The sequence below is a fragment of the Aegilops tauschii genome, chromosome 2, assembly GCF_002575655.3.
Source record: "Aegilops tauschii subsp. strangulata cultivar AL8/78 chromosome 2, Aet v6.0, whole genome shotgun sequence".
Classification (NCBI taxonomy): Eukaryota; Viridiplantae; Streptophyta; class Magnoliopsida; order Poales; family Poaceae; genus Aegilops; species Aegilops tauschii.
In genome coordinates this window covers 546,610,223-546,626,561 of record NC_053036.3, presented here as the reverse complement: position 1 = coordinate 546,626,561, position 16,339 = coordinate 546,610,223, and the positions used below count along the sequence as shown (strand labels likewise).

General features: G+C 45.6%; 3 protein-coding genes across 3 annotated transcripts; 1 reads left to right on the top strand and 2 right to left on the bottom strand.

Annotated features, from left to right (window-relative positions):
• The first annotated feature begins 400 nt into the window (after positions 1–400).
• On the top strand, positions 401–3,470 carry LOC109760173 (pentatricopeptide repeat-containing protein At3g22150, chloroplastic). Its single transcript, XM_020319002.4, has one exon. It carries the CDS (start codon positions 556–558, stop codon positions 2,968–2,970), a length of 2,415 nt encoding a protein of 804 aa, XP_020174591.1. The 5' UTR covers positions 401–555; the 3' UTR covers positions 2,971–3,470.
• A 413-nt stretch (positions 3,471–3,883) lies between these two features.
• LOC109760172 (alkylated DNA repair protein ALKBH8 homolog) lies at positions 3,884–6,855 on the bottom strand. Its single transcript, XM_020319001.4, has 6 exons — positions 6,312–6,855; positions 6,036–6,122; positions 5,229–5,354; positions 4,766–5,050; positions 4,374–4,439; positions 3,884–4,283 (listed from the first exon to the last, which is right to left on the bottom strand). The coding sequence occupies exons 1-6, from the start codon at positions 6,732–6,734 to the stop codon at positions 4,224–4,226; spliced, it is 1,047 nt and encodes a 348-aa protein (XP_020174590.1). The 5' UTR covers positions 6,735–6,855; the 3' UTR covers positions 3,884–4,223.
• Positions 6,856–7,814: 959 nt separating this feature from the next.
• On the bottom strand, positions 7,815–15,388 carry LOC109760171 (dual specificity protein kinase YAK1 homolog). Its single transcript, XM_020319000.4, has 18 exons — positions 14,483–15,388; positions 13,581–13,780; positions 13,027–13,180; positions 12,842–12,951; positions 12,684–12,753; positions 12,527–12,609; positions 12,347–12,428; positions 12,210–12,250; positions 11,893–12,015; positions 11,537–11,681; positions 11,351–11,450; positions 10,553–10,641; positions 10,276–10,350; positions 9,732–9,806; positions 8,855–9,627; positions 8,620–8,778; positions 8,173–8,423; positions 7,815–8,092 (listed from the first exon to the last, which is right to left on the bottom strand). Exons 1-18 carry the CDS (start codon positions 14,654–14,656, stop codon positions 8,013–8,015), a joined length of 2,784 nt encoding a protein of 927 aa, XP_020174589.1. The 5' UTR covers positions 14,657–15,388; the 3' UTR covers positions 7,815–8,012.
• Between the last annotated feature and the right edge of the window lie 951 nt (positions 15,389–16,339).

Here is a 16,339-nt window from a genome sequence, read left to right as displayed (position 1 = left end):
TCAATGGAATCTGAACTTTCACCTCAAAAATCAATATCATTTATATTAGCAAGAAGATACTCCCTCCGTTCAAAATAGGTGTCTCAACTTTATGCTAACTTTAGTTTGTATTAAAGTTGAGACATTTATTTTTTAAACAGAAGAAGCAAGTTTTTTCAGTGTCAAAAGAATAAAACTTTCGATAATGTTATCTGACGAACGTCGTCAGCTGGGGGTGGCAAGCGAACGCTTTTTTCCTAATACTAGTTTTAGTTGTTTTGTAAGATCAAACAGTGACAGTTTTAAACAAAAAAATGTATTTTTATGATGAAACTATCATGTTGTTCTGAAGAATTTGTCATCCCCTCACAACTAAAGCTGCCAGTGAAATTAAAAAAAGAAGGAAAGAATATAGATGCAAAAAAAGAAAGCGGGTTTTGCGAATACGCTTCTGCCGTCGATGCGTCTGTGGCTCACCCTCCTCGCCGCTCGACCCGGCACGAGGCACGGCTCACAGTCACAGGGGATGAGGAGATGAGCGAGAGCGAGAGCTGCTAGGAGGAGCGACACCACCGCATGGCTCCTACTCAGTGCGCCGTCTCACCGCCACCCGCCCCCACCAATGCCGCCAATGCCGCCGCCGCCGGAGGCGGAGGCAAGGGCAGGACGCAGCTGGCGGTGGCGCAGGTGAAGAAGCTCTGCAAGCAGGGGCGGCTCGAGCAGGCGCGGCGGCTGCTGCTGGACGCGCTGCCGCGCCCGCCGCCGACGCTGCTCTGCAACGTGCTCCTCATCGCCTACGTCGCCGCCGCGCTCCCGGACCACGCGCTCCGCCTCTACGCGCTCCTCAACCACGCCGCCCGCCCCGCGCCCCGCTCCGACCACTACACCTACTCGTGCGCGCTCACCGCCTGCGCCCGCTCCCGCCGCCTGCGCCTCGGGAGGTCCGTCCACGCGCACCTCCTCCGCCGCGCCCGCTCGCTCCCGGACACCGCCGTCCTCCGCAACTCGCTGCTCAACCTCTACGCCTCCTGCGCGAGGTACCGGCACGGCCGCGTCGATGTCGTCCGCAGGCTGTTCGACGCAATGCCTAAGAAGAACGTCGTTTCGTGGAACACCCTCTTTGGCTGGTACGTCAAGACGGGACGCCCCGATGAAGCCCTGGAGATGTTCGTGCGCATGCTGGAGGACGGCGTCAGGCCCACGCCGGTCAGCTTCGTGAACGTCTTCCCGGCGGCGGGGAGCGGCGATCCCAGCTGGCCATTCTTGCTCTATGGTTTGGTGATAAAGCATGGGGTGGAGTATGTCAATGATCTCTTCGTTGTCAGCTCCGCAATCGGCATGTTCTCTGAGATTGGGGATATGCGGTCGGCTCGGATAGTGTTTGACCGTGCTGCCAAGAAGAACATTGAGGTTTGGAACACGATGATCACTGGGTACGTGCAGAATGGGCAGTTTTCTGAAGCCATGGATCTCTTTATCCAGATAGTGGGGTCAAAAGAGGTTCCGTCTGATGTTGTGACTTTCTTGTCAGCCGTCACAGCGGCGTCGCAGTCACAAGATGTCAGGCTGGGCCAGCAACTGCATGGCTACTTGATGAAAGGAATGCACAGCACACTGCCTGTGATACTAGGTAATGCGCTTGTCGTGATGTACTCGAGATGCGGCAATGTTCAGACTGCATTTGAACTGTTTGATCGGTTGCCAGAGAAGGACATTGTTTCCTGGAACACCATGATCACTGCTTTTGTGCAAAATGATTTTGACTTGGAGGGCCTGTTGCTCGTTTATCAGATGCAGAAATCAGGTTTCATTCCTGATACGGTGACATTGACTGCAGTGCTATCTGCAGCATCAAATACAGGAGACCTTCAGATTGGTAAACAGTCGCATGGGTATCTCATCAGGCATGGCATTGAGGGCGAAGGCTTGGAGAGCTATCTGATAGACATGTACGCCAAGTCTGGCCGCATAGACATGGCTCAGACAGTGTTTGATGGCTATGGGAATAACAGAGATGAAGTCACTTGGAATGCCATGATAGCAGGATACACACAGGGTGGCCAGCCTGAACAGGCAGTCTTAGCATTCCGGGCAATGATCGAGGCAGGTGTGGAACCTACTTCAGTGACACTTGCTTCAGTGCTTCCTGCCTGTGACCCCGTTGGAGGGGGTGTATGTGCAGGGAAGCAGATACATAGTTTTGCGCTGCGCCATTCTCTGGATACCAATGTCTTTGTAGGTACAGCTCTTGTCGACATGTACTCCAAGTGTGGGGAGATTTCTGCTGCAGAGAATGTCTTTGGTGGCATGACTGAGAAGACCACTGTCACCTATACGACAATGATCTCTGGTCTTGGCCAGCACGGTTTCGGCGAGAGAGCACTATCCCTCTTCTACTCGATGAGAGACAAGGGGTTAAAGCCTGACGCCGTGACCTTCCTGGCGGCCATTTCAGCATGTAATTACTCTGGACTCGTCGACGAAGGTCTTTCTTTGTACAGGTCAATGGAAACATTTGGGCTTTCAGCTACCCCTCAGCACCATTGCTGTATCGTGGATTTGTTGGCTAAAGCCGGGAGGGTGGACGAGGCATACGACTTTGTAGAAAGCCTGGGTGAGGATGGAAACTTCATTGCCATCTGGGGATCACTTCTTGCATCCTGCAAAACGCAGGGCAAGATGGAGTTGGCAGCATGGGCGACTGAGAAGGTGCTCAACATCGAGAAGCAGTATGGTCACGCAGGCTACAATGTTTTGCTGTCGCAGCTATTTGCTGCTGAAGGTAACTGGAGTAGCGCTGATGGTCTGAGAAAGGAGATGAGATTGAGGGGGTTGAGGAAAGAGGCTGGTTCTACTTGGATCAAAGTCCAGAGTGCAGCATTGCAGGACAGATCTGTGGAGAGAAACCAAAAGCAAAATTGCCCCGAAAATGATCACATGTTCTCGATGCTGGATGCAGATACTTCTTACAGTACAGACGCAATCATTTAACAGTTTAAGTACTTATGGCACGGATAGATGGAAGATTTGTTGATACCTGGAGATTAGCAGGTGGTGATTAGCTCATACTGTCATGGATCGAACTCCTGCTACCTGCAGTTATGTCATGATTTGCCTTCTCCCAGAATACAGTTCCTCTGGAGTCTTTGAGTGGATGAAACATGAAACCCCAGCCTGCAGGCGACGCCGCCATGGTGAAAAGTGAGCAAGTGCGCCGAGACAACATCGCATGCTTCCATCGGAAATGAAACAAGTTGATATCAATATACGCATCCATCAGAGATGAAACAAGATGTTGAGATCAAGACCATGAACCACTGGATGGAGAACCAGCTGCAGCGTAGACAGCATTAATTCTGAGACCTGACATGTGAGTACGCCCCTGTGAATGAAGTGTACATCAAATTTTTGTTCATACTTGTTGCTACTGAGACGCTGTAAACATTCATGTAAAATGTCAATTAAAGAAAAGTATCACAAGGTTATACTTATACAGCCAATTTAATGATGTTTCTTCAGCATTCTAGATATGAATGTAATATCTTACTTAAGATCACATGATTACCCAGCTTGCACTCTGCACTCTGTACTAACATATTTGGAATCACTCAGATCAAGGTAGCAAATTACTACAAGCCTCAAACGTACTGCCTGAAGCATCCCCACGATATAGCTGCAGAACAGTAGCTCGAATCCGTCAACAAAACCAGCAAAAGAACTGAAACGTTGGAGATACACCAAAGCACTAAAGTTCAAATGAAACATTGAGCAAAAGAACCCAGCAGTGAAAGAATCATATTCCCTCCATTCCATAATTCTTGTCATGGTTTTAGTTCAAATTTTGAAATAAAACCAAGGCAAGAATTATGGAACGAAGGGAGTAGAATTTAGTTCCAGAATAACGTTGACATGATATCATTGAATTCCACAACAATATCAACAATATGATAATAAATGGTGATCACTGTAGTTGTACAAATACAACAAAAATATTTCAACCGGATAAATCAGGACTCCGGGAGAATTTCAGTCTCAAACTTAGTTCGCTACAAGATACAAAACTTGGTGGAATGGTGCTATCTATTGGTTTGCTCAAATATGCTTCAGCTGACTTTCCTTAGTTGGAGTGGTTGTCCTATGAAACATCATCCACCAGATCACCAGTCTGTGGTTGGTGATAACGAATTCGCCAATGGTGTAGCAGGTAATGTTCAAGATTTTATCCTTAATCCTATGTTGATATCTTACTTGCTCTGTGAATCACAAAATTGGCCATATTCACATTCGCAAAGACCCATCCTCACCTGAAATTTTTAATTCAGAAAGGGGATGAGTAAACCAGCCACATCAAATACCTATGGTGTGATATATAGTGATGTCAATTGACAGCAGACCTTTCGTAAAGTGAAGGAAACCCGCCGCGAATTTCTTTTAATGACTTGACCAGCCACATCATCAATCTACAAGAATCACATTACAACTATTATACAATGTTGCATCATTTGGTATTAAATACAGGAGAAGAATTGGCAAAGACTTATTTATAAGGTTGATATTTTATCCAACATATACATGATTCCTGTGAATAAAAATGAAGTTCAGTAGTTAATTTATGTACCTTGGTGGTTGAATTACTGTATGTGAAATGTCATGTTTAGAGCTGGAGTACGACAAGTTAACTATTTGACACTTACAGAGATTACTAGCTAACTTTTGTATTCGTATTACTGTATGTTCAATGCTATGTTTAAAGGAGGAACAAAATACTGACATAAACATTAAATACCTTATGGTGTGGTATATAGTGATGCCAAGCATATCGACCTTCTCCAGACATGAGTAACATTGACCGAGGAGGTAGAAATACAGCTTTCCGTATGCATTGTGGATCCTGGATACTACCTTCATCAGTTCCACTGACCACACTTGGAGCACGCCAACTGCCTTTGGGGTATTGCCTGAACTCCATAATGCAAGGTCCAGCCAAGGAAAGACTGAAAATCATTTCTTCGAATGCTGAGTGTGTGTCTATGTGTGGAGACAAACCTACACCACAAGGATATTCGTTTACCTGTAAACACAACCAGGTTAATTCTACCATTGGTTGTCAAGAGCTACTACTGTTAGCAATAGATAAATAAGAAAAGAAATCTGTAATTAGGCCGTACCAAACCAACAAACAGGAAATTTAAGCTACAGTTGTCAAGTTCAATGGAAACCAAAACAGTGGTAGGAACGTGGAAACTTACTGTCAATTGATCCACCAGTTTGCCAGTACAATTCTTCACGCCAGGGAACGTCACAATTTTCTCAAGGATTTTCGAAACAAAAGATGGCAATTCACCCAAGAACTGCTTCGAATCAACATTCCTAGTCTGTCAAGTCAACAAAACCTTGTTACAATGTAACTTTGAGGAGCCTTCACACCAAGATTTGATGATTAAAAGTAAGGAGTGGCAAAGGAGATATGAACTATGGAAAGTTATTCATGGTACAAGGTACGTAAACCATTCCCATCTACAGAAAGGAGTTAAGCTGACCGCATAGTATTTCACGGTGAAACTTCCTAAAGCAGCCTTCTTTTGTCCAATTTTCGTTTTCTTTACGCTAGGCATGTTTTTTATCTTTGTTGTGTACACTACACTAAGAAAGAGTTGCCGAAATGGCACCAACAGTGTGAAGGGCCATGGCAGGTGAGAATTGATGCTACAGGTGTAGCAAAATCAGGCAAAATGTAATTCACATTCTTTTAGTAGGCACATTTTATTTTCTTATTTCGTATTGAGAAAGAATCATATGATCTGGATAGTACATGAACTTATATTGCACTAAAAGCACAACTGACAGTCTGAGCTTCTTATTATATACTCCCTCTGTTCACCAATACAGGACGTTTTAGACTGACCACATACAAGTCTCTAAAACGTCTTATATTAATGAACAGAGGAAGTATACTAAACAAGGCAACGAGTCTGACTAACTAACTGCAACAGGGATACAGAGTCACAGAGGGAAGAACATTCTGGATGGTCATATACTTACAAGATCGAACTTACTTCATACAGAAACTCGTAACCATAGTGCTGAACTCGCCTTTTCGCCAACCTTTTCCACGGCCTACTATCCACAGCTGCAAGAAGCTCCTGCAAAAGGGGACACGTTGCTCAACCCAAATCTACTACTCCCTCCGTCCCATAATATAAGAGCGTCTTTGACACTAGTGTCAAAAATGCTCTTATATTATGGGCCGGAGGGAGTACTACGTAGCAAGTGAGCCAGGGGGCAATTGAAGCCTTTGAAGGACAACCAGACCGAGACTCCAGTTCACGGACCTGTTCCTCGGCGGCACTGACGAACTCCTGGACCAGGTGAATTCCCGGGATGCCGAGCTCCGAGGACGAGAGGGCCACCGGGGGAGCGGAGACGGCGACGGGGGCCTTGGGCGGGGCGGGCACCGAGTAGCGTATGTGCAGCACGCGCCCGGAGAGGCGGCCGCAGGGGCGCCCGTGGAGCGCGGCCATCGCGGCCCCCGCGGCGGCGGGCTCGCGGAACCGGACGATGACGCGCGCGCCGCTGTCGTCGGCGGCGCTGACCCCCTGCACCTCCCCGAAGGCGCCGAAGGCCGCGGCGACGTCGTCGTGGGTCAGCCCCACCGCCGGCCCGCAGTTGGCCACGTACAGGACGGCGATGGGAGCGGGAAGCGCGGCGGCGTCCTCGGCGACGGGCGGCGGGCGCGTGTACCCAGACTTGGCCATCTGCGGTGTCGCGTCGCGGCCGGAGATCGAGTTGGGGGTGGAGGGAGGGGGAAGCGAGCACGCGGGCAGCAGTGGCGGCTTTTCCTTTTTTTTTTCCCCGCGCTACGGCCCAGTTTTGGCCGTTTTGCTCGGACTGAGATCCAGTGCCTTTATCAAGTGAAGTCACGCTGCAACTTTACCCTTCTAATCTCCATCCAATCCACATCCTACGGTCCAGATCACACATAGGAAAGGCTCTCAACACTTAGCAGTTTTCAGCATAGCTTTTGTGTAGATGATTACTCAACATTGAAACTTATTGCTGTAGCATTCGGACATTATGCGCTGCAGCCTTTTAATATCAAGTTCTACTGGATTTAGTGTCAACTGCAATTGATTTATTCCACTTTGATTGCATAATGCACTACTGTATAACCAAACCAAATTTTGTTTTATAGTCTGCTCATGAGTATCTGCAGTTCTTTATTTTTTGGGTTTCAATCTGTTCAAATAAAACTGAGTTCAAGTGCCACTGCATCGTTGTTTGCAGCTTATTGATGTTTGCTGCTATCCTGAAACTGCTAAGTGTTGAGAGCCTTTCCCCTTATGTGATCTGAACCGTAGGATGTGGATTGGATGGAGATTAGTAAGGTAAAGTTGCAGCGTGACTTCACTTGATAAAGGCACTGGATCTCAGTCCGTTTTGCTCAGGGTGTTACAAAAACTGGAATTTCATACATAACCTCAGAAGTTCGCAAATGTATCACGAGAAATGGCTCGATCTCGTAGAGAACAGGGATAGTTCCCACATTCCAAACACAACCACAGAACTACGACTGAAGGTCTCAGAAGGGGAATTTCGGCTCTGTTTGGAGCCCATGAATTTCACTGGAAACTTTTCAGTTTCTGCAGGTATCAAGGGAAAAACTACAAGATTTCCGAACAGAAGTGTATGCCAGCACCAAGGAAACGCATTGCAACGGTGACAGCAGAGAACAGTTAAAAACAATGTAAACTCTGGGATAATCTTGTAACTCTTAAGGCAGCGCTGAGTCTGGATTCCTGAGGCTCGGAAAGCTTCACCAAGTGAACACAACCAGATAATGCTGTAACGATCGATTCTATTATATATCATAGAGTTCAAGACTGTCTTGACAATCAGGGACCCAATGGAGCAACGCAAATGCAGCAACATTGCAGGAAAGAAAAAGAAAACCAACAGCCAGAACCATCGCAACTCCGGTTTCGCCAGTACAAATAATTTATCCCGGCAATGAATGGCATTCCTACGAGTCCACACTAAAATATGCTCCCATAATCTTTTCTGGGAAGGGACGAGGGTAGCCCGCCCGTCGTAAACGGATGCACGCCTGTTCCTCCTGCGCAAATTAGGACAACTTGGTTAAGAATACCAAAAGAAAGGTGCTTCTCTACTCTGCTAAAAGAGCAAGTAAATTACCCCAGGGCACTCCCTCGCCCATGCCGTAGGGAGGCCATGCAGGCTGCCCACTTTGGTGACTCCCCATCGGTGGCCGCATATGACTGTTAGTTGGCTGGTTGTATCTCGGTTGAAGAAATTGATGTCCATGGCGACCCCGGAGACTTTGCTGAGGATAATTCGGAGGGTTGAAACCACCGTAACTGAGTGGAACAGTAGGACGGGTGCTCCTCCCATGGGAGCCTGAGTGAAGTTGTTGACCCGCTCCGTAGCTAAGAAGCGCAGCAAAAGTAATTAGTTGGCATAACTTGGAAAGGAGCAGATCATATATATGACGTGGATTGTTATGTCTTGATTCTTGAACTGAAAGACCGATCTTGTGAAGCAAAAAAAGGGACATCTCAAGATATTCTGTCAGGTGGGTTCTTGTTTTGACGAAAACTCATTAACAAATTTAGAACACAATACCTTTGGCTTGTCGGTAAAGGGTTTGAGCTTGCAAAGTTGTGGCTTTGGGCACGGGTTGATCTGGCAGATCCGCCTGGCTGACCAGTTGCATCTCTAAGATGAAGGTTGCTGCTTAAATCAGCTGACAATGAATTGTCTTCTTGCAATAGTGACTCATCACTGCAAAATAGAACAGTGTAACCATTTACATTCAGACGAACTTTACAGCAAGCAATTTGAGCACACAATTCCTTACCTATAATTAGGATCCCAATCAGAAGGATCAAGTGTTGATGGAGCTGATGTATCCGGTAATGCGTCAAATGAGGGCAAAGGTGGAGCATTATGTGAACTATATGCTTGGGAAGGCCCATGACTAGAAGAAGCCTCCATGGAAAACCCACTCCTGGAAGTTATTTGTGGTCTCCAACTAGAATGACCAGAACTAGGTAATGAGTGCTGAGAGTAGCCAGCATGTCCGCGAATATAGGCATCCGAATGACTAAAACTGACACCATCTCCATGTCGTCCTTGTCCATGCTGAGATGTATATTCATGTGGTGGCATCGGCATGTTCTTCCTCCTGCTGTATTGGCCTACTGGTGCAGCTTTTCCCAATGGGGAGCCATGAATGCCTCCACTCGCAGGAGAACCAGAGCCATGCTTCCCAGTAGAATTAGCCGGGGTATGCATCTGGTAGTTTGGTGGGGTAAATTGTGATGGACTGGCACCAAGAGACATAGGCCCCATACTTCCAGGGCTCAATCGAATGCCTCTATCATAAGAGAGACGAGGTCTCAGCCTAATATCTGGACTAGAGCTAACATGTGAAAATCCAGAAGGACCTAATGGTGAGTAATACATGTTGGCATTATTAACATCACCATAGCTTCCATAGCTGCTAGCAAGACCGGCATTGCCAGCATAGCTACCATGGCTACCAAGGCTTCCATAACTACTCCCATAAGAAAAAGGCATTTTTGGAGGATAGGGGTTATTAGGAGGTAGACATCTGTTCGCACTTCCAACCTAAAAAAATTTAGGACATTTCAGTTTTAATGGACAAGAAAGATATTATAGGATTATAATTCTGCAAATTTAACTCAGGAGCAACATACGAGAGTAATTATCACCTGAGGGGAAAGACCTGCAACTAACCAGTGACCTCCTCCTGGGTTGTGATCAACTGCTGCAGCATGAGCAACAGGCTACAACACAAATCAAAAACAGGATAGGTTTGAGAAAGAAAGAAAGATTGAATGAATGTGTTCACAAGCTAAAACTAAACTGTGTTTTAGGCTTTTAGTTAAGGTAGAAAGCTATCTTATATCTACTAAGATCAATGATGCAACCTGTAGAACAACACTAGTGTACACAGGGAGCATTTTACATATTGATAGGTTTGTCGATTAGTGTATGTCTGTATGAGAGAGACAGGAAATTGTTAACTATCTGCAGACCATTGGTCATTATCCTCAACGAGGCAATATGCCAATAAAAAATCAAGAGGTGATGATAAGTTTATTTGTCACAGCCTAATATTATTTTTATGCAAATATACTTGTTATTCCTCCGAAGATAGATAATTTCAAACCCCAAGCACATCATCTAGCTTAATTTCAATTCCCTTCTTTGATAAATACGAAGTTAAGACACTCGAAGTAAAACCATACTCACAATTCTTGGAGTCTCAGAGACAGGCTCATATGGACCAATAAAAGGTTCGCCTGTAATGAATGGATGGCCTGACGCCTGAAATAGGATTGTACAAATCATGTCCTTGCACATGGATCTGAATTATGTAAGACTACCAACTTGTACGTAAGAATAAATTGTGTTTTCATGAGTAAAAAATAACCTGACATAATAGACTCTAATGAGATTGAAAATATTGAAGTCTCAACCTTTACATAAAGGCCAAGGCAATACAATTGCACAACTAGCATGGGAATACCTGAAATGGCGACCATCGCTTATTTGGATCAAATTCAAGAAGTCCCCTCAAGAAATCAACTAACAGCACGCGATCTGCTTTTTCTGTCTCTGAATCAAAATGCAACACCTGAGAACATAATATCAAACTTGCAAGTTGTACTCTAAGAGCTCTATTCTGCAGATTCAAGATAGTTGTACTCTAATACCAAGCCCAAATTGAGGCAAATACTCCTACAATGCCTATACTCCGTAGTCCATACTAATGACCACTAACCCTGAGCCAAGTTGCATCTAGTTTATCGTTCGTGTTACTGATCGAAAGCAGCACAGCAACGCCTAACTATAACAAGATAACCTTTGTAGGGGCAAAATGCATTGCTTTCAAAGACAAAATTACAACTCAAGAGGACACCAGCATGTATGGAAAATTAAAAAAACTATACTGACAGGGAGCAGATTGAAAGGGCTCCCTCTAGTTCCCCAAAACATGCCATTTCAGATACTAGCAGTCTAAAAACACAACTTTGACTACCAAGTTTTATTATAATATTCAAAAAGCCTGACAAAACTACAATTTACTAAAGCACATTTGATAAATAAGTTACACATGTGATTTCCCAAAATCCGATCAAGATATTTATAAAGATAACAGTAGTAAACTCTCAAAAGTTTGACTGCAGCTATGTCGAAAGTGACATGTTGCGAACAGGAGGAAGTATCAACGAGTACATATGGTACTGATCTGAAGCCTATTCTAAACAACAGCTAAGAAGCCAAAATCTTATTCACAGAACTAAGGAGACACAAAAAGACAAACCTGGCAATTTTGTATTGTCCCAAGGATAGGTATATATTAGTTGGTCCAACCTTTGCTGTGGGAAGTACCATTTCCCTAATTTCGGCCTTTTGGTCTCCCTCTGGTATAGATAGTAAGGCAGAGCATTAAGATAGTCTATAATACAACAGAAATCAATGTTATTTTGTGGAACCACAAGAAACTTACCCCCTCGACCTCGTCTTCACTTAACATTCTGTATGCAGTGCCAGGGCCATCATGTGCCCCAATACCCAGATAACCACTTCCAACATGTTTAAAAAATTTAGCAGTATTCTTAGCTTCCCTTAGCAAGTCATCTGGTGGTTGCCCCCTATAAATGTTTTATTCGAAGGAACAAAAAAAACAAGCATTATAACATGGTAAAGCTCGCCTGTGTAAAATTCTTAACTGACCAAAATAACTAAAAAGGGTGAGATTAACAACATTAAACTCAGCAGAGGCATCTGCTTTAGCATGCTGACATGTACTTAATAGTATGTAGATACAGAACTAGGAGAGAAAAATACAGGTACAGGACCTACCCGAGAATCTTTAGCATACGCTTAAGCACATCATATTCTGATGCCCCAGGAAATAAGGGTAGTCCTATAAACAGTTCAGCAACTATGCAACCAAATGACCACATATCAATCGCAGTAGTATATCTGTCACTGTTAAGGCTCACGTAATTTGAAAAGGCAAAAAGAACTTCATCAAAGAAATCATTGCTCTTTTTAATAAATACTTCATCGAAGAAATCATTGCTCTTTTTAATAAATATAAAAGAGCATTCCAGAAAATGTTGATCAAGATCCTTATGGTGAATGATATGCAACAACTTGCCCTGTATATAGGATACGGATAGCCAAGGAGAACTTCTGGAGACCTGTAATAGCGGCTCTAGCAAAAAGGAAGGGTCGAAGTCTTACTTTCAAATAACAAACATTACTTGAACAAAAAAAGTTTAATTATTATGTTACAGAAGTTTAAAGAAACCTGGATGTATGAGTACACAGTTTTACCCTCCAGGCATGCTGATCCAAAATCGATAACTTTCACTGCTGCAGCTGTTTTTGCACTGTAAATTCATTGTACAACCTCAAGCAATAGTTAGCAAGGGAAAATACCATCCAAAACATAATAGTGCAAAATTCATTACTGATAGGGGCTACTCACGTCGGAGCTAAGAGGATATTTTCTGGTTTCAGATCGCAGTGAATGATGCCACCATCTCTCATCACTATCATGGCATCTAATATCTGAAAACATAAAACAAGATCAAGCAACAGGTACTAAGTTACTAGTTAATGGGAAATGCAGACTAAGACCATACCTGTTTTGAGAAGGCCTGTACAAATTGCACTTTCAATCCTCTTAAATGATTCCTTTTTAAAAGCTCATACCTATAATCTCGAAGTTCATAGTGCAGTCTGAACAAAACTAAAAAGGAATGAACCTACTACCGAAAAGGTTCTACGGAAGTAAACTTACAGATTTTGACCAAGCATTTCAAAGGCAATACACAGGTGATTTTGGAATGAGAGATAATCTAGCATTCGGACAATGTTGTGCTTATCATCAGGATCAAATTTCTGATTTAGCTGCAAGATAGCCACAACTAAAATGGTGAGCTATCGCATATATTAATGAAAGAAGTTCCTAATGGACCATCATACCGTTCGCAACAGTGAAACCTCCATGATGGCCTGCTGATAAAACGCGGGCTGGTTTTTTATAACCTTCACAGCAACATACTTGTTGGTTTCTGTGTCCCAGCATTTCACAACTTGGCCAAACGTGCCTTGGCCAAGCATTTCCTTGACAATGAACCTGAGTACCAAAATGAGAAAGGGGTAAAGTTCAACGATATGCTCGTCATGCTCAGCCGCAGCTTTCCAGACTCTCGGAAAAGGAAATGCTGAGACAGCCAACGCCGATTTATTAACAGAACTTCCGGACGTGACATCAAAATTGGAAGCGCCGGTTCATCTAACTTAAATGCATATGTATAAGTATAATCTTCAATTACTTGTCAACAAAAATGCCCTAGCAAATTTCAAGATGAACATACTTGTTTATTGGTCACTGATCAGGATACATAAAGCCTATTTCATATAATTGATTCTGGAAGAGTAGTACCATCCGCTATAATAGTCTACAAATTTATAAAGTAACAATGCACTAAAAAAATGGACAGGAAGATGAAACAAAGCTAATGGGGAAAAATTACCTCCGATTTGATGTCTTGTTGACCAACTCCAGGTTGACATACAATATGAGGTCCCAATTTGCATTATCAACTCCATCATTGTGGGCTGGGGTTGAAGGATGGGTGAGAAAGCGCTTTGGGTTTAGTGTCTCTGAGTACTTAAACTCGGGGTGGCATCTTTCAAAAGTGTTAATGATGTCCGCCGTTAGCCTTGCAACGCACTACACGATAAGAAGTGTCAGCTGGCAGCTGAAGGACAAAAGCATATGGAACAAGAGTTGTAACGAATAAGTGAGACAGCATCTCCATGTCTCATATGGTAATATGAATCGTTTATAGCGCATACAAACAAACTAGTGAGTGTTTGCTCATAAATGTTGCTTAAAAGTGCATGGATGATGCCTTGTTCAAATGCACGTCAAACTTTGAGAAGTTTACCTACAACATTGCTCAGCTGAACCCCGCTAAAAAAACATTGCTTAGCTGAACAGTGAGCACTGTTACGACTTAGGGGAATGCTGAAGTGGCTACAGATGAGTAGTGTACCTCAGAACATTCTTACTAGCTAAAAATAGTTTGGTATGTACATTTTTCTCCCCATTTGTGACCCCCCTTCAGTTGCACTTAATGGGTACAATCGACGACGCTACAAACTTGACAGGCAAACAGCGACACCATCTTCTATGAAACTCCAGCACTCTAAACTTGCTAGTTCATACAGACGAAACTAACAGCAGTTGACTAAACATGCTAGCAAGGAGCAAAGCAGCAACAGTGGTAATGGGCTAGTCCTGCGATGAGCAGTCAAAAGCTACATCAACATGGTAGGCTGAATTCAGCAATATCGAAGAGCTAATGCCCATGGTGACAGCTATTCGATGATTCAGAAGGAACGTAGCAAATAGGAGGAGAATGAGGCGTACCGGTTTCCTCTTGACGCCATGAAGCTTGCTTATGCGTGCGGCAACGCCACTGCCCGACCCCGACGGGGACGGCTCAGCCGCCCCTGCGGCCGCGACGAAGGGCCGGAACACCGTGCCCTCGCTGGGCGCCCACGCCGGCGCCCCGCCCTTCCCCTGCCTGCCGCTCCCCTCCATACGCGCGCGCGCGCTGACCGGCTAGCCTACTCCGAGGCCGCGCGGGGAGATCTCGCCCTCGCGGCCGACGTCCACCGCCACGCGCCCCCGACCTGAGCGGCGACGATCACAGCACCCGCGGGAGCAGCCGAGCAGCCGCCGGAGGAGTCCAGCTCCATCCTAGGCTGCGTCCGCGGCGGCGGCCATCCCCCCGATCCCCCGGCGGGCAGTAATTCCGTGCTCCGGCAGCGGAATTGGGATCGGATTGGGATGGGGAAGGCGGATTGGGCTCGGCGGGGTAGGGTTTTGTCCCGTTTGTTTGTTAATTACTGCAACAACGGCGGATGAAAACGAAACAGAAATCGCGGGATGAAGAGAGAGAGCAGTGGGTGGGAGGAAGAGGGTGGACTGGCTCGGGATTTGGATCCCCGATTCGGCGCCCCGGAAACTAGGGATTCCGCTCGGAGGGAGGATGGAAGGAAGGGGGGTGGCGAGCTGGCTCCTCGACGGGGGGTGGATGGATTCCCTTCCGAAATTTCTTCCTTCCCTCCCCGCTCGTGTTCCTCCGCCTCCGCCTCGGCTATTTTCCTTGGCTTTTCCTTTTCTTTTCTTTTCCTCTGCCCCCTGTTTTGTTTTGTTTTGTTTTGTTTCCCGTGTGGAGAGAGGATATTGTGGGCGGGCGATGGTGATTAGGTGTTTGATTATCGACGAGTACTCCTACTAGTTAATGGGAAGATAACCACCAACCTTCCCGTTTTTTGTTACTCTCTCCTACTAGGAGTACTACTAGGCATCTCCTCTCCTCTCCTCTCTTGCTGCTTATTCTATCCTAGCTGACTGCGCTGGCCGTTGTTTTACATGTAACCTCATTGTGGGTGTGTCTGCAGGTGGGCCATACGTGCCAGTGGCCCGCGCGCGATGTATCCAACGGCGGGCGCGTGGGTGACAACGAAGGGGTGGATGCGTTGCCTGCCTGCCTGCTAGCCCCACGCGTCACGACGTAGGGACCGCGTGGTGTGCCCGTGGAGCCCGCGTGTCATTGGCGTGCGAGGTAGGCCTGCCTGCCTGTCCCGTCGTGGATTCTGCCGATAAAACTGTCCAGGTGACATGGTGCATTGTCCCGTGAACCCGGTCCAGCTGGCTGGTGGCGTGCACATGCACCGTTTGTCCTTTTCCTCCCCCTTTGATTACACGAGGGCGCAGGCGAGATGGTGAGCGCCGCCGCCGTGTCCATACGTCCACTCGTCTGTGTTCAAAGTTGAATCAGTCAAACCTTTTTGTTTTCGAAAATGATCCGGATCTACTACCAAAGTTAATCAAAAGTACAAAGCACCTCAAACATAATAAAAATTACATCAAAATTCTAAGACCACCAAACAACTACTACCACCATAAGAACGACACACCGATGTCGCCACTCCCATATCGGAGCCGGTTTGACCTTATCGATGGCAGCCGGGAAGTCTTCGTGCACGTACCCTTAAGGACCAACGCCCTGGAGCCACAGTCGTAGTTGTTGAACCCCTGAATAGAACTGAAACACCTGACACCATATCTTCAAATCTCAGCTTGACCTTTGGGTGGGCTTTGGTGCGCTTTGTTGGGCGTTATGGACGACTAGGAACAAGTTCACTATTGAACGCGTTTTTCTTAACAAACTTGATGATTTCTTGTACAAAATATCTATCTTTTTGCAACGGTGGA